This window comes from Centruroides sculpturatus, unplaced genomic scaffold (assembly GCF_000671375.1).
Source record: "Centruroides sculpturatus isolate CEXI.00-Female unplaced genomic scaffold, Cexi_2.0 scaffold458, whole genome shotgun sequence".
Taxonomy (NCBI): Eukaryota; Metazoa; Arthropoda; class Arachnida; order Scorpiones; family Buthidae; genus Centruroides; species Centruroides sculpturatus.
In genome coordinates this window covers 330,295-348,985 of record NW_019384732.1, presented here as the reverse complement: position 1 = coordinate 348,985, position 18,691 = coordinate 330,295, and the positions used below count along the sequence as shown (strand labels likewise).

Genomic DNA, 18,691 nt, shown 5'->3' with positions numbered 1-18,691 from the left:
AATTTATATTCGAATATATAATAGCAATTTTATCATTGTTTTTCACATGTATAGAAATTTGTAATAAAATACATAATGCAGTTATAATAAAATATTAATTTTAATTAATTTAAAGTATGTTAAAATGTGAAAATAATCGCACAATATATATTTATATTTTAGAAAATACAAGGGAAGTGATGCTTCCACAGCTTCCACGGATGACATGCCACTGTATTCATCACATGTAAAGCAAACTTCTTTTCTGCTGCAATATGTTTTGGCTGTCAGCTATATTGTATATATGTATTTATAATTGTATATAGTTATAATTCTATTTTATTCTTGCAATTCCCTTTATTCCCTTTGTTTATCCTTTCTAAAACTTTCCAAGACAACTGTTATCGCCTTTGGGTAGGATTAGCTGTTCAGAGAATTAGTAAAGACAATAGCAGGTGAGGTAACTTGGCTAGGAGACGAGTCATTTTTTTCAATGAGACACGGAGAGAGTCAGACGTGTCAAATGAAGCTCTGAGCATGACTTTGTAGCAAGGACAAAAAGAATTTTGTGATAGTCAAGTAAGAGACCGAGGAGGAACCACATTCGAATAATAGGCTTGAGACGACTCTGAATAGGTGAAAAATTATCCTAAGGAAGTGGAATCTCCACAATTAAAGATAGGACGACTGGGTTCCAGAAGGAAAAGAGAATTAAGAATAGTGAAAGCAAAAGCCATTATCGTTGAAGAAAAATCCTACCCAAAGTGCATATCAACAGAAAGAAAGGAAAGGCCCGGGTGAAGTTACCCCCTCATTTCTTCTACCTTCCTGCTGTCCTATCTCCCTTGTCATTTCCTTAGTATTAAGTTAGGATTAAGTTAGATTTTAGTTACATGGTTATAGAAGATTAATTGTTACATGCCTGCAGATTTTTACTATCGTGTTTTGTTGTGAAACAAAAGGTTTTCTGTTTAATACACCTCGTATTGTAAAAATTTCTTACAAATCAGTTGGGATTCCTTATAAAACCGAACTTGTTCATAGAGAAATAAAGGGAAGTGTATATTCTAGTAGTTGTCGCAAGTTCCTTTCTGTACGTTTCATCCGCGGATTGTACTGTCTCACCCATACGAACACCACAATGTAATTCAAAATGGATTTCAAATATAAAGTTTGAAAATTTTTAAATTTCTGAATTGTAGCAACAAATAAGGAGTAGAAATAGCTCTCATGATCATTGAAACTTTGCAAGATTATGATATTTCCCTTTCAGATTGTAAAGCTCTAGCATATGACAATGGTGCAAATATGGTAGGAAAATACAATGGTGCTCAAGCTTTACTTGAACTTTACTCATATACCATATTTTAACTCTGCATTTGCCACACACTCAATCTCTGTGGAAATGATGCAGCAGAAAGCACTCCAGAAGCAACTACACTCTTTGGGACTACACAAACTATTTATAATTTGTTCAGTTCTAGTCCAAAAAAGTAGGAAATTCTGGTCAAGCACATAGGCACCTCTCTTCATGGAATATCTGGCACTAGATGGTAAGATTGAGTTGAAAGTGTAAAATTTGCACCTCATCTTCCAGATATTAAAGTTTAAAGTTGCACTGGAGGAAATATTGGGAGTTTAATTTGACTCCAAAATCTAAAAATGATATTGAAGGCACTTTGCAATATGTAACACCATTTACCTGTATCATAATGTCTGTTTGTAATATAGATTACTTGTACCAATTGATTTTTCCAATAAAGTTATCCAAGCAAGAGATGCAATAATAGATGTTAAAGTATCAAAAGTTTTGAGCCGTCTTGAGCAAACTGAACTCTGAAACAAATGGAAATCTATGTGAAATGAGCTGAAGCTTATAGCTTCCAATCTTGATATGGAGGTCAAGTTGTCATAAGGCTGAAGTGCAGCAAAACATAAACAAACAACATTTCATGATGACATTGTTCCAGATACCAATTTAGCAAAACTAGATGATACAGATGAGTCACCCAAAGAAGCAAATTTTGGGTTTGTTTTTTATGTTGTCATTGATATTGTGATAAGTGGGCCGACAATTTACTTCAAAGCTACAAAGAATATTTCAGATACGTTCAACTTCATCTGGAACTATGCCGGAAGATCTTGAGAAAAAGGCACTGTCTTTCTTGAAGGTATCCAGATGATCTTACAGAGGACATAGTCACTGAGCTCAAACACCTACCAATAGTTCACAAAGTTAACTTTGGCAGAAGTCAACCTAAACCGTTAAAACTGCTAAATTATCTGAATGAGTACAAACTACAAGGATGGTTTACAGGTATTTGTGATGGTTTATATTATGTTTGTCTATGTATTTTGCTTACTATTCCTGCCATAGTTGCATATTCATAATGGACTTTCACTGAGAAGTTGATAAAAAAAAACTATACATGATCAACAATAAGCCAAGGCCATCTTGATGACTTAGCTACACTTAGCATTGAGTCTGAAATTGCTAGAACTGTTAGTTTTGATAAACTTCTCCAGAATTTTGCCCAGAAAAAAGACAAGGAAAGAAGCATTGTTTATTTTATGTTTCAAACTAACAATTATATAGTTCAGATTTGCTTTTGCCTGCATTTATTTTCATTTACATGTTTATTTATAACTGAAAAAATAATAATTTTGCTTCTTACATTTTAGATTTAAAAGTGAGTAAATATGGTAATCACTTGCTTTCTTATAAATCTGTAAACTTTTTAAGACGAGAATAATAAATATATTTTATCTTTTGTATTTTATGAATTAACTTCTTATTCACAAATATGCATACTAGAACAGGAAATACTATATAACAATTAGATATACAGCATGCATACAGGCATATATATATATAAATACACTCAAAAAAGCAAAAATTCAGCAGTTTATAACAGTTCAAATTTAAAATGCTGTCTGATTGGACATTGTGTACTGTAGTTAATGTACCCAGGGTCACATACCTTATCGGATTACACAGGACTCTCCAGGTAGTAGATAGCATATCGTTGTCTTTATAATTGATGGTCATTTTATTTCTGTTGACTTGGAAATCTCCAATTTTTCTAAATGTTTAAGAATGAAATGTTTTTTTGAGCAATGTAATAATTCCATCTGGTCTAAGTAGGCTTGTACCTCTGAACTGTCTGCACAGGCAGATAAGAAGGCATGCTAATTGAATAGAAGAAATATATGCTAACTAAAAGGCGATGAGATATGAGTACCACTTGGACACAATTTAGATGAATAGTAGCAAAAAAAACCCAACCATATACACAATACTTAAAAATGGGAAAGACATCTAAAACACACAGAGCCCCAGGATCCGAACATAAGGGATCACAGGAATGGCAGTGACCATTGGATGAACATTGGATCAACCACTTTACAGAGCACTAGTATACATTCTTTAAAGCAGAGGATAAGGGAGATCAATATGACTTGGATAATGGTAAACTCTCCACATATACCTCTGATAAAGACAAAGATTTTGTTCCATCAACTGATACTGATATGCACTTGCTGTGAAGATAAAGGTATTCAGGATGTAGAGGCCCTTGAAATTTTTAAAGCTGACAGGAGAGAAATGTGCATTAATTATAAAGAAGAAAAACAAATCTTGTATGCTTAGCAAGCAATGTAGGATCTGGCACTACCTACAGAAAGCCATCCAATCAATGTAACCCACTGAATTACATAATGATGCATATGTTACCACTTCATATGTCCATTGAACCATGTAGCATTTTAAATTTGAATTTAAACAATGGTTTTGATTCATGTTCCATTTAAAGAAAGGAGAAAACCTGAAGCAGTGCTTAGAAGGAACCAAAAATGTTTGTTTTCCCATGAATTTTGTTAATGGACACCCAGAGGTTTGTGAAGTGTGTTATTTTAAAGAATTTAAACAACAAACGTACCGGGGAGATTGTTACCAGTGTGCTTCTTGGAAAAAAAGAGTATACAAACATTTTCGAACTTGGAAGTTCTTCTTCAAGTAACTAATGACTGTTAAATGAATGCAATTCAAATTAAAATCAAATTGGAACATCATTCAGAATTCTATCATGTGGATATCAATAACATCATTCAGGCATGCACCCCTTTAATGGCTGTAGATTATCATAAGTTCTTGTCAGAGCAGTAACTAGGGTATGGCAAATGTGACCCCCACCATAGGCGCTGATTTAATAAAGGCACCAACGAGAAGGTTTCAGAATATGTATTCGAAATTAATAACACAAAAAAATTTTTATATTTATATTTATATAGTATTTAAATGTCATTAGATAATTTTTTACAATAGCATTTTTTTAGAATAAAATTATTTTTTTTTAATAATAAAAATTAAAAAGGCGCCATTTTTATTCTTGGCCATAGGCGTCCAAAATCCTAGTTACAGCTCTGGTTCTTGTCTACGAGCACCTGCCATGCAGTTGACAGGGTGATTTCATCTTTATGATTAATGCAATTATCATCTTTAAGTATAGCCATAGAGATGTAAAGAGCCTGTATGGCTCTGTATCTGTATGGCTACACTTAAAGATGATAATTGCATTAACCATAAAGATGAAATCACCCTGTCAACTGCATGACAGGTGCTCGCAGACAAGAATTTACGTTAATCTACAGCCATTAAAGGGGCGCATGCCTGAATGACGTTATCGATATCCATGCGATAAAATTCTGAATGGTGTTCCAATTTGACTTTAATTTGAATCGCATTCGTTTAACAGTCATTAGTTACTTGAAGAAGAACTTCCAAGTTCAAAAACGTTCATATGCTCTTTTTTTCCGAGAAGCACACCGGTAACAGGCTCCCCAGTATGTTTGTTGTTTACTTTATCCTGGTGTAGTATCACTCTTGTTTATTTAAACTTAGCATTCAATTGCATATGTTACATTTGAATTTTTTTAAAAACCTAAAAATGGGTATTTTAAAACAATTGAAAATATTTGTTTTTATTTAGACAGTAAAGGTTAGTGTTATAAAGTGCTGCATTTTTAATTTTTTAAGCGTATTTATTTTGAAGACATCTAGTTAAAGAAGATAATAACTATACATATATATACCGTATTTACTTACATATAAGACGAGGTTTTTATTCATTTTTCACCGCTTCAAAAACCTAGGTTGTCCCATACACGCAAGTGAAGGATTTTCTGCATTTTTGCAATAATTTTTGTAAACCATGTATTTGCATTTTTTACCAGATGCTCACCCTCTGGTGTTTAAAAACAAAAGTATTTTATCTAGTTTTGTCTGTACAAAAGTATTTTATCTGGGTCATTTCAATCATTCTTGTGTGTTGTCAGGAGTAAAGACGAATAGCAGAGCCGTAACTAGGCAGGTGCAACAGGTGCATCCGCACAGGGACCATTTGGAAGGGGGGACCCAAACTGCTGTTCACAAGAAATATTAGTTTTAAATTTTAAATTTTTCCGCCTTTCTACAGCACAGTTTGGCGATTACATTTTGCCTTACTTAGACCCTAGATGTCTGCTCACCAGTGTTTCCAACTGTGGCGACTTTTAAAGGAATATAGTGAGGTAGCGGAGACCTCAGACAAATCAGCCAAAAGTAGCGATTTTTGATATTTTTTAATTTATTTTTTGAGAAATTTAAATTTATGTTTATAGTTTTCAAATTTACAGATTTTTCTCTTCTTTATAGAGCTTTCTGGCAACTACTATTATTATTACGATATAGAAAACTGTATTTCTAGATTTTTCTACAGTGTGAAGAGCTAGAAATCCGTAAAGGTAACATTTTGTAACAAAAATAAATCTGCCCGAAGATTTTTTTTAAAATTACAAAAATTAAATTGAAAACAGTAACTCACAAATAAAATCTTAGTCTTGAGGTTGTAAAAGGTGTGCAAAAATTCTGACATCATTTTTTGTTTTATAGTAGTTAAGATAATGGAAATAAATAAAACACCAGATGAAGGAAGTAACTTGACACCCGAAAAATCATTTAAAATACAAATTTAGTGTTCTTGACACTCTATTGTGTCAAATAGATTGGTGTTATGAAAAAATGAAAACTATTTGTAACGATTTTTGCTTTCACTGTGGCTGGTCTTTACAATACATGAGTGTTGCTGATTTTAAAAAATGCTACTGTAAATGTAGCATTTTTTTAAAATTCGGCTGCAGATCTTGCTATTAAATATAGCAAAGATTTAAAAAAGTAACTTCACAAGTGAAATTGAAAGTTTTAATTTTGAAGTAACAACTCTTATAAAAATGTAGAAACTGCATCTCCGCTTAATATTCTACAGGCTCTTCATGATTTTGGTTTAATTGAGTCTTATCCAAATATCAATGTCGCTCTTTGAATATTTTTAACTTCCCATTTCTATTGTTTCGTGCGAGAGAAGTTTTAGCAAGTTAAACTTAATAAAAAATTATTTAAGATCAACTATCAGACAAGAACGGTTATCCAATATTTCTATTATTTCAATAGAATACAATATCATTAAAAATATTAATTATGAAGGTGTAATTAATGAATCTGCTGAAATGAAAGCCAGAAAAATTCAATTAAAATAAATCTTATTAAAATCTATTGCAATGTATTTGTTTTATTATTTTCCCAAAACCAAATAAATTAAGGGTCCTAAATGCAAATTCTTGTACAGGGCACAGAAATGGCTAGTTACGGCTCTAATGAATAGTAATAGGAAAAGCAATCTGAAAACTTTTGAAAGCAATCTGAAAGATTTTGAATTGAATTCCAAATTGAAATTCCAAAATCACATGGGAGCCTGATATAAGTTTTAATCCATTTACACATGAAAACAGATGATTTTTCAAAAATTGGAATTCAGAGAAACTTATAAGTGTAATCAACAGAGAGTGAATTTGACTTAAGAATTGGCAAACAAGTCTTTGATTGTCCAGCTTTACATGAACAAATTATATTGTCGATTTTACAAGATTTTTCCTTAAAGTTTAAAATGCCAGTGATTTTTGCTGGACAATGTGTGCATTTAAGTGCATTTGACATTTTATTTGTGATTAAACAAAATAAAATTAGAACTATATTAATAAATCTAATTTTCTTTATTTTGATCTTTAAAGTCACACCTCATCCTATATGCAAGATCGTCTTATACATGAGTAAACATGGTATATCAACAGTGAATATCTACACTTTTCTTGCTTATGTTTTATAATGTTGCTACATTTATCAATAGTAAACGATATTTTCACTGACACCAATATCATTTGTGTCACTGTATAAAAATGTTTCTATAAACGGGATCTCCAAAAGTGGGATCAAAAATGGTATTTGCACCAATAGCTTTCCATTCTCTTCAGTAATGTTGCCACCTTTTGAAAGTCGCTGACCTGGATGGCATATCAGGTTTGTTCGAACAGAAGTTCCTGACACATGTGTAATGTCATTTTACAATGTGAGGAATAACATGCATGCTGGTTCTAAATCAGTTACAGTTAGGGACTAGGGATTTGCGTAGGAGTAACATAAATAACCTAAATTAAAAAAGAACAGGTACAGATAACTTAGCTCTATTTGAGATGTGTACGATCATACAAGCAATAAAAAAAAAAAAAAAGGTCAATGGGGACTGCCTTGTGTCTGTTTATACCGACATGTGGCACGGGGATTGCGTGCCACATGTCGGTATAAACAGACACAAGGCATAATTAAAGATGAGTTTCAGTGAGTGTGAGTTCTTTCGCTGTTAAAATAGTGTAAATTTGTAAAAATATTTGCAAGAACTTTGTTTCATTGTAATTTCATAATTTCTACGAAATTCCCAAACAAAATTAATATTCACCTGGAGAGTGAGTCAATTCCTGGACTGTCCGGATGAAAACCGGACGGGTGGTAACACTAGTTCAACCTAAATGTGTAAATAATTGCTTGCATCTTCGTTTGCTAAAGAACAAAAAGATGGCTTAAATATCTTGTGCTAACATCTATAGCATAGAAATTTGTTCTGCAGAAAAATCACTGCATGACAATATTACAAAATTTACATATTGTGAAAGCATCCTTCAAAATCAAGACCTATTTGAAGCCAAGATTCTTCAACAATTTCAGAAGTTGTGAAGGTAGTAGGAAAAAGAAACATCAAGTGCACTGATATTTTCCAATGTACAGATGTAAATACAGTATGAATGATTCTCCTCCAAATTAGTTGATGATAGAAAAGGATTTTTAAACATTAATCATGTTTTTTCTAGTGACATACGTAAATCTACATTTATTCAATGTGCACACTGCAGAAATGTTTATTGTTTCACATGCTTCTACGACAATTACCATCCAGAAAACTGTGCTCATGGAAAGCAAACAGATTGAATAATGTTAATAAAAATGCCTTTTTTATTAACAAAATTGGCCTTGAATAATGATAACTTTATTTAAATCTAATTTGTTTGAATAAATACATTATAAATAAATGTTGGTATGAATTCTATATGAACTGTACATGGATATTCAAAAATAACTTTTAAATAAATATATTTAAAAATATAAGGAATAAATTATAAATTATTCCCCCACCTCCTTTTTTAATTCACTGTACCATTTAATGATCAGACTTCCTGATAAATGTACAGTAAAGCCCTTCACACCTTGTTTTTGACCAGTTTTTATTGGTTTTAAAGTTTTTGTTTTTACTCCCTTTATTGGTCAATTTTTTCTGTTTTAACCAAAAAATTTTTATTTTTATAGTTTTACTTGTTCTACCCCACATTTTTGACAATTAGTTATTCCTGTAGTCACCATTAATTATATTTTTAGTTTTACCATTATATACTGGTGGAAATTGAAAGTGTTACACCCAGATAGAATTGGTGGAAATTCACAAAACTTGGTAAACAATTGTGGTATGTACAGGGTATGTACATACCACAATTGTATGTACAACTGGGTATGTACAGGGGCATACCCAGAATGAACACAATATGAAATGAATTAAACAAAGTTTTATTGCTGTTTGATACCTGTTTCAGTAAGTGGTATGCCCACCTTGAGCATGGATACACTCTTGGATCCTTGTAGGCATTGAATCAATAAGTGCTTGAATGTCTTGTCGAGGTATGTCTCTCCATGCCTGCACAACTTTTGCAGTCAGTTGTTGTACAGTGCGTGCTAAATGGCTATGAGATGTAATCTGTCTACCCATGACATTTCAGACATGCTCTATAGGGGATAAATCTGTAGACCGGGCAGGCCAATCCATGATCACGACACTTTGCAAGGCCTGTCTTGTGATGGCAGCAGCATGAGGATGGGCATTATCTTGTCGGAAGATACCATTTTGCATGGTGTTCATGAAATGCATGGCATACTGGATGGATCACCCTGTCAACATACTGGCAGACGATCATTGTGCCTTCAACAACCACCAACTCGGTCCTGCTCTCGTAACTGATTGCCTCCCAAACCATGACACCAGGAGTTGGACCTGAGTAACATTCTGAAATTACAGCAGGATGGGCTCTTTCTCCAACATGCCGGCGGACATGTTGCTGACTATCATGTTGGCCTAAACAGAATTGGGATTCATCACTAAACACAACTGTACACCATTCCAATTACATCTAGCAGCACACCATGTTCACTGTTGTTGGCAATGAAATCTGGTTAAGGGAACACATTGCATGGGGGTCCGAGATCTCAGCCCAGCATCAAGCAATCGGTTTACAATTGTCTGTGGAGTGACTCTGGCAGTAACTATTGCTCGGATCTGTGCTGCCATCGCCCATCTGTCAGCAAATGCCATCCGCACAATATGGAGGTCTTCATGTGGCGTCATCCTTCTGTGTGGACCTGTGCCAGGTCTGCGAGTACTAGACACTTCCTGCATCCACCTTGTGACCACTCTTTGTACTGACATTGCAGTACGGTCAGTCCTATGGGCAATTTCATGATATGATGCTCCCATTTCTGAAATGCCAATTATCTGACCTCTTTCAAAGTCAGACAGGTTTGGGTGTACAGAGTTCTCACTCAACAATATGGCATAGCTGGTCACCAACAACCTGTGTACCAAAAAAAAGTCATGTTTCCTAACACAGTTCACAACTTATAAACTAAACACTATAGCAATTTTGAATAACAAATGTGTCTGTCCATAATTTCCATACCACTGTATGTACTTCATTTAATTTTTTATCATTCAATAGCCTTCAAAAAAAGATTATTTTGCCCTAATTGCACATGTCTTCAACTATACTGAGTGGGTGTAACACTTTCAATTTCCGCCAGTGTATATAATAAAGACTGAGAAGGGCATAAAGCCCAAAATGCATATCCTTTGTGTTAATACTTCCCTATTTTAATTTGATGTTTATATTTAAAAAATGCACTGATGTATCACTGTATTGGTTTAACTTGAGTATAAGACTGCATGGATTATTGTTGATCATCTGTAAAAACAAATTTATATCAGGTCTTGATCTCCAGGTATAAGTATATCATCCACAAAGATCACATATAATGTTATGTTTGATACAATTCTGGTAATATTTTTACTTAACACCAATGTTTACTATAAACAAGGTTATATTCCATTCTTCATATTAGAAGACTCAAATGACCTGTTGTCATACAAAATAGATGCATTCCATGCTTTAGTAAAATGAGCATTCATACACTTTACTAATAGAATCAACATAGAATTGAAATACATATCATGCATCAATCGCACAACACATAACCCAAAGATACACAGATAATGGAGAGCAACCCCAACCTAACACTAATGTACAGCAAAACACTCCAGGTGAGTCTAGAATGGTGGGAGTGAACTTCAACATTAAGTTTAAATCACTATATGAAGAAATATCAAGCAGGAGCCAAACTTGCATATCATCATAATAGCATGGTTTACCAACTGCCATTCAACAGCAAGACAACATAATGTTTTCTAAGGCACCAGGTATATATCAAGTCCCAATTAAGACAGATTTGATTGTGACCTGGTGTACATTGGGGGTACAAATAGATCAATTTCTAGAAGAATAAATGAACACACATATGATATTGAGAAGAAAAAACAATTCACCACACTAGCCATTTATGCCTCCAAACAAGAGGTAAAGGCTAAGCTCAAAGAGGCAAAATTAATCAAAGTGAACTTTAGAAGAGATGAGACAAGAACTTTAGAGATGCTTGAAATTTATAGAACAACATTAGACAATATCTGTATAAATCACAAGGATTGTGACTCATTATTGATTGCATAGAAGGCATATTACAACAACCCACAAAAGATGGCATGAAACCAAAACCAAATGTAACAGCACTCAAAACATCATCTTCCCATTTTTATTTACATATGATAAATTATTATTTTACAGATAAATTGACTAATTATTAAGTACAGAATGATATTTAAAATGTTTGTAAAATTCCAAAATTTAAAAATCGTCCCAAAAGAATTTTCGATATTTGAGTGTTTCAGAAATAGAACAATAAATAAATTAATGTATGGGTAGACCTGAAGTTGATCTGTAAAGCAGCTCAAAAACATTTGTCCAACTATTAAATTTCTGCAAGAAAGTAAAAAGGTTGTTTGCATGACATTTCATTATTTTTCTAGTTTGAATTTCTTTTTCGTAAGGTACAATTTAAAGAGGAATCACTAAAAATTTCTTTTCATGATATTTTAATTGAAAAAAAAAAGCTACTAAAAGCTACCTATAGAAAAAGGAAAAAAACAATAAAAATGTAATAAAAACAATTTTGGTCATTAATATGATTAAATACTATACAAAATAAAAAGTAAAGTATATTTTGTTGGTTTGTAAAAAATTTTTTTATTACAAAATTTGACTTTAATTTTCATTTTTGTAGTAATTTTTTGAGGTCCCTTAGAACTCAAGGTCCTAAGCTACAGTTTACAAAGCTGACTTGTAAATCTGTCCCTGCCACTGATTTGATAGTTCCAATGGCTGTTCAGCTAATATCAAAGGATTTGTGGCATTGGCTTTATCCTTAAAGCAGATGTCACATAATCTTAGCTTGTTTAAATGGCTTTTGTTCAATTTATTTCTACAAACAAGCTTGAAAGTTTATGAATGTTTTTGTACCTTAAATGATCCAATGTTTTGTGCCATAGCAAGATGTTATGTTCATATGTTTGCATAAAACATTTACACAAAGTGTTTTACACATTGTTTTACATGTGTATGTGAAAATACAGAACATTATTTGTTGTAAATAAATAATTTTTATGTAAAACAATATTTTGGAACATAAATTTGCTTGATAGAGATTTTAAAAATTTATTTTTCCTTAAAAAACAATTTTGCTAGTCTTGCGAATTGTAACTTCACCATGATGATCAGCAATGAATTTTACTGACATTGTTATTCTCTTGTTAATTTTTAGTTCAAATTGGAAAATAATTTTAAAATATGTGGCATTCAGTTTAGCTCATACAGCAATTCACAATTAGCATACTCAGCTGGGAAATGATTCATAGCTTCTCATTTTCATATTTTTTATTAAAGCAACAGATTATATTATTATAATATTTTTATTGATATTTTAACAATAGCTAATTAAAATAATTAAATTTTAAATTATGAAAAAAATCAATTTATTACATTTCTAATTTTATTAGAAAAAAAGACGATTCACAAATAAAAAGTTATTTAATATAGATTTTTAGATATATTCAATCAATAATACAATTTTGAAGCTAATAACATATAATAATTTGTTTTTTTTAGAAAAGTTATCATTCTTTTTTGAATATGAGAGGTAGATATTCTTTTAAAAGTATTATGCAAAACAGATATTCTGGAATAGTTAAATGTAATTAAAATAGTAAATCTCTCTTTTATTTTCATTTATTTTTTTAAATAAGGAGCTTTTAGTAATAAAATCTGTGTTTCTATATTAATGTATAGTATGAATCTTGCTTGAAGAATCTTTCTTAATATATCTATGGGAAATATGTAGAAAAATGAAATATTTTTAAAATTCAATTAATTACAATTGAATAGAAAATATCAATGAAATGATATGAAAAATAACTATTTATGATGATGATAATTGTGATAAAAATTGATAAGCATTCCAATATATATTTCAGAGATGTATCAATACTTTTAGCTAATTAATTTATTTAATTAAATTGATACCTGTTCACAAAATACAGTTATGTGTTTCCATCTTTCACGGGCATCATTTTCTTCTACAACTCTTAACTCCTCTGTTAATTCACTTTCACCTTGGCAAGGAACACCACTGGTACATGCTTTATCCGGCCGGAGAGAAAGCAAGCTTCTGGATGTTTGGCATATTTCACAAACAACTCTCGTTCCTTTATTATGGTAAGTGCATGATGAACATTCCCATTTATCAGCTTCACTGCAACTTTCTTTTCTACCTCTTAATGTTCTTGTACTCCAAGTTGTTGTATCTGAAACTGAGGGTCTAGGATTATATTCCTCAGTACCACATGCAGAACATTTTGATTCAGATATAGGATTTCTCAGTGTACACCGTGAACATTCCCAACTTTCACTTGGCTTAAGTGTGCGATACTGATTGTTAGTAGTACTATTGAGCTTTGATCCTCCACATGCTATACAGAAACTATCAGATGCAGAGTTTATTAAAGTACATTTTACACAAGTCCACTTATCAATCAATGGCACACCTAAAAGTTTACTTAATCTATTTTCTGGCTGATCTTTATCTTTCTGTCTATTTGTATAATGAACTCTTTCACTAGATATATCCACATGAATATCAGTGGAATTATCAAGAAGAACAGGAGTATCACATAAGAAACAAGAATCAGACCATGATGGATTATTTGAAAAAGAACATTGATTACATGTCCAAAAATCTTCATTACATGAATCTTTAGCTATAACAACTACAGCATTATCCATTTGTGAAAATAAATTATCTACTGCTTGCTCATTTTCTGAGTTTTCCATTTTTGGTTGTACTGAATTACAGATAGTTCCTACTGGAACTTCTGAAAAAGATTTACTACGACGCGCTAAGGATGGACTTTCATTTTCAGGATGAGTGACATTATTTAATGAGGAAGTTTTTAGATCAGTTAAAAAACCTAAACTATATGCATTTCGTGGTAATGTTGTTGGAATGTTCAATCTACGAGGAGTTTCACAAATTTCACATCTAACAGCATCAGAAATATTTTCATAAGTGCATCGTTTACAAGCCCATGGAAGATCATTATCAACGTCCATTAACATAACATCTTCAGCAGAATGAGAACTTAATGCATCTTCAGTATTATTTACAGTATACAGATCTTTTAATCCTGAATCCGCAGAATTCTGTCTTTGATTACCTTTAGTCCTTTTAATATTAGATTTTTGCTGTTTTGGAGAGTAGCACTGTGACAAATCATTTCTTTTATTTGAAATGCCAATAATACCTCTTGGATCATGCAAGGCACTATTGCTGCTGTTATGACAGTTTCTGGAAGATTCACAAATTATACATTGATTTGTGGATGGAATATTTAAAAACTGACATTTATCACATGTCCATTTTGAGTTTAACTTTGGTAAATGTTTGGGTGATATAAAATGACTAATTAAAGGTCTGAAAAGTTTTTCAGTTACACATGCTTTGCCCTTTCGAGCTAAAGCTTGTAAATTAGCACATGTATCTGAAATTGTTTGGCCAGAATTTTGTAATTGATAGGTATGGAAATTCACTGCAGTTCCCAAAGTACCTATTTGCTGTTCTGATGAAGTAACATTATTATTAACATTGTCTTTAATTATTTTAGTTTTACAACGTCCACAAATAACACATTCTTCCACAGAATCAAGATTTTCAGATTGGCAGAATGAGCATAACCAATTTAATGGACTTGAAAATGATAAATTTGTTGTTTTATTATTATCCTTAGTAGATATGTTAGTATCAACTGTTCTAACAGTATTTGTCTCAGTTTTATTCAGTAAACGCCTTGAAGTACAAATCACACATTCAGAACAAGCTTCTAAATTAATGAAATTACACTGGGGGCATTTCCATTTTGGTGTTTTTTTCCTAATACATTTCACAAAAGTTTTTTCTAAAAAGTTAACCTTTTTATCATTTAAGAAAGGAACATTATCAGATGAGGCACATTCTTCTTTTATAGCACTTGTGAGATCAACAAACAAATGGGGAAAAGCAATTGCTGTATCATTAATATTGAATGTAGATGTTCCATGCCAACTGACACTTCGATTTTTTATAACTTCTTCTCCATTTATACCATTACAACAAGTAGATGCAGATTTTCTTAAGGAAACTTTTTCACTATTTTGTGAATATTGATTTTTTAAATATTTGGCACTCCTGAAAATAAATAAAAATATTAATGTACTTGTTTATATAAAGTAATTATGAAATAATTGAAAATAAAAAAATTCAAAATAAATTAATATAAATATTAGTTCTACTACATAAAATAAATATTAACATTTTTTTTCCTATAAAATAAAACAAACTAGAACACATTAGTAACTTTAAAATAGAGAAATGAGCAAAAACATCAGGTTATTCAGGGAATGTATAACACTTATTTACATTATAAAATGATATTATTTTGTTACTGAAAGTACTTTAGTTCTTTCTTTTTCAGCATTAATTGAAATGATTTAAAGATGATATAGAAGAAAAACAAATCATAGCTAATGTTCAGCAATTTTTTTTAATTTTAAGATATAACTAAAAAAACATTCTATTGTTTTTATTAAAAATATGACTATCCAAATGACATCTTCATTTGTCCTTTTTAGACTTTTTTGCCCTTTTGACAGAACTTATCTAAAATTCAATGAGGTTTAACTTTTTATTTAAGGTTAGGATCCCAGTAAATTATGTGAGAGAGAAAAAAAATAACACCATTTGGATAGTCTATGCTCATATTTTTAAAAAACTTTAGTGTCTTGGATTTTTAAATGCAATATTCCATTGTTTTCTATGAAAAACTCATTATAGACAGAAAATAGTATAATAAAATTTCAGCTGTTGTTCTATTTCATGAAAATTGGTGTCAAGTTCAAAATATCAAGCAGAATAGAAATAGGATATTTTTGAGATAAGAAAAAAGTTTAATCAACATCAACAAATTTTAACTGTATGTTTTTGAAATAAATAATTCACAAAAATTCTATAAAATATTGCTGATTTCTTTCATTTCACTGTTTTGTGAACATTGGTTTTTTAATATATGCTAATTTTAAATAGCTATTATAAACTCATCAAACAGTTTTCCTTTGTCTAAAGTCACTGAGAACACTTAGAAAGTGGGAAAATCCTTTGTGAACTACAGATATTGTATATTCTTATGCCATCATGATTTTCTTGAAATTACCTAAACAGATAAACACAATCTTAACTTTAGTTCTCTACTATAATTTTTTTACATTCAATCTATGCTATAACTGATATTATTAGAAACTCCTATTTGAATTTTTATCTTAAAAGCTGATAAAGTTTTGGTAATTATTTCTTGTCTACATGATGTCATTTCAGAGAACTTTGATGTTAAAACATGAAACAATAATCATTATCCTAATAAGTTAGAAACTCATTACTCTTTACATTGATACAAAGTGAATTTTATGACTACAATAATTATATACATTTAAAACAATATCCATAAATTGACTATGCAAGGTTCTATTTTGATTATACATAACATCATTACTTTCTGTCATTTTTCTAACAAGACCAAAACTAAAGACAATGTGATTACAAATTTGATTTAATTAACATATCCACCAATCACTGGACAACAACATGTTAAATTTGAATATTCAAATAATGTGGCTCCATTTCCAATTCTACAGTCTGATAATGTCCAATGGAATGTGGATAAAAACATTCATGTAAATGCAATTTTTTGTTGGATTCTTGGTAAAAAAAAATAATAAATAAATAGTATTCTGTTATTGTCTATTAATTTTGATTTATTTGTTTAATTTTTTTAAACTCTATATAGTGTAGAAATTTCTTTTATATTAATTAAAGAAACATTCAAATATAATTTAACATAACTGTGAGCCATTACCCAACACCTTTGTTGGAAAAACATCTCTATGATAGGTTCCAAAGTAGGGTTACTTCTTGCTCTCATGCTTCTGTCATAATGACGCAAAAGGAGGAAATGTAAGGGAATAGTACTGGCAGACATAGAGATGTACACAAATGTACAATTATAATTGCATTTACTTTTAAGGAAAAATTCTTACAATTAGTTGAAGCCAACACCTGAAATGAGTGGAGTTCAGGTGGGAGACAATGTGAGGATATAGATTGTTGATCCTATTGTAAAGTACTATATTTAGTGTTTTGCTCTACAACGAATTTTTCTTAAAGAGCCGGGACCTAACAAGTACTTTATGCGGGTTCGGGTTTGTTAGTTGCCAAGCCTGGACTTTTCGTGTGCACCGAAATAAAGTAAGGACAAAGTTAGTCACAAAAAAATCTCTCAATAATAAATGTTTAATCAAGTCTAACAAACACCATGTACAAGTTTTAGAAACAAATAACAAATTTATTAAATAAAAAATCAAATCACAATCAACCCGACAAACTTAAGTCTTATTCTAACTTAGAAACTATTCCCCTTGGAATTCCGACAAAACAAAATTCAATCTTAACTTAGTTACAAATTCTCTTATAACTATCGATCCTAACCGTCACCTCAATTAATACTCGGAACCTTTTTTTTCCTATCGTCAAAATCGAACCTTCAATTTCCTACTAGGATTTCCTATTCGACACCTTGTTCACTGCTACCAGCAGACCAACGCTTTCGGTTCAGGAGCTCACCTCGTCTGTCTTCACTTGAGTTACTGTACTTATAGTCTGAGGTGACATCACAGTTCTACTTGAGACACTCCCCTCATTTACATATCTACGCGTAACATTCTTGTTTTCTCTTCGTTATCTGGTAGCTTATTTCTCGACAATACTTTGTTAACCTTTTACAACATTTCTTTAACAATTATCGGGATGTTTAGTTAAAGGTTACACAAGTTCCTAAAAAGTCTATTGGGGTGTCCCCCCCTTCAGTGCGGACTTACAATTCTGCCGCTCGGGCATGCACGTGAGTGCGAATTCTAGCTATGGCGCTGTCGTTTTGTCGTCGGTGAGTTGGTTAATCCCTTATCTTCTCGTTTTGAACATTCTGGGGTGATGGGTGAGGAAACCTTTGTCCTAACTAAACATAAGCCCCAAACAAAAATATAATAAAAGCAAAATAAAAGTAAAATAAAAATAAAGCTTGGACTTAGTTCCTTACACCATTACTCTTGTTGGCAGAATGAGATGATGTTCTGGTCCTAGGGATAAGATGTGTGAGTTCAGGTGGTTGTCTGGCCCTTGATGGTCGATCGAATGTTCAGTTGATTGGGTTGAAGAGGCAATGGCTGTTCTCTCATTGAGGATAATTGAATCAAAACAGATATGGTTGATCTCTTGTGAAGGAGCTGAATCAACTAGACAGAGGTGGCAAAGGTCTTATACAAGTATTTAATCACCTTGAGGAGATGGTGGGTCTCTCTAGAGACTTGTACAAAATGGTTGTGACACATGATCTGCAATGGCAGCAAATTACCCTTGTCCTTGAGGGTCATTCTCCTTTATATGATTCAGATTTGAAATCTGTTATTTGGATTAATCATGATCCAACTTCTCCTTTTTCACTCA

General features: G+C 31.7%; 1 protein-coding gene across 1 annotated transcript in view; it reads right to left on the bottom strand.

The window, feature by feature from the left end:
• LOC111628219 (calpain-D-like) overlaps positions 1–18,691 on the bottom strand; it is a 166,217-nt gene that overhangs the window by 93,644 nt on the left and 53,882 nt on the right. Inside the window, exon 2 of the mRNA XM_023371959.1 lies at positions 13,132–15,328. Coding sequence (XP_023227727.1) covers positions 13,132–15,328 — 2,197 coding nt within the window. The remainder of the gene's footprint in view (positions 1–13,131; positions 15,329–18,691) is intronic.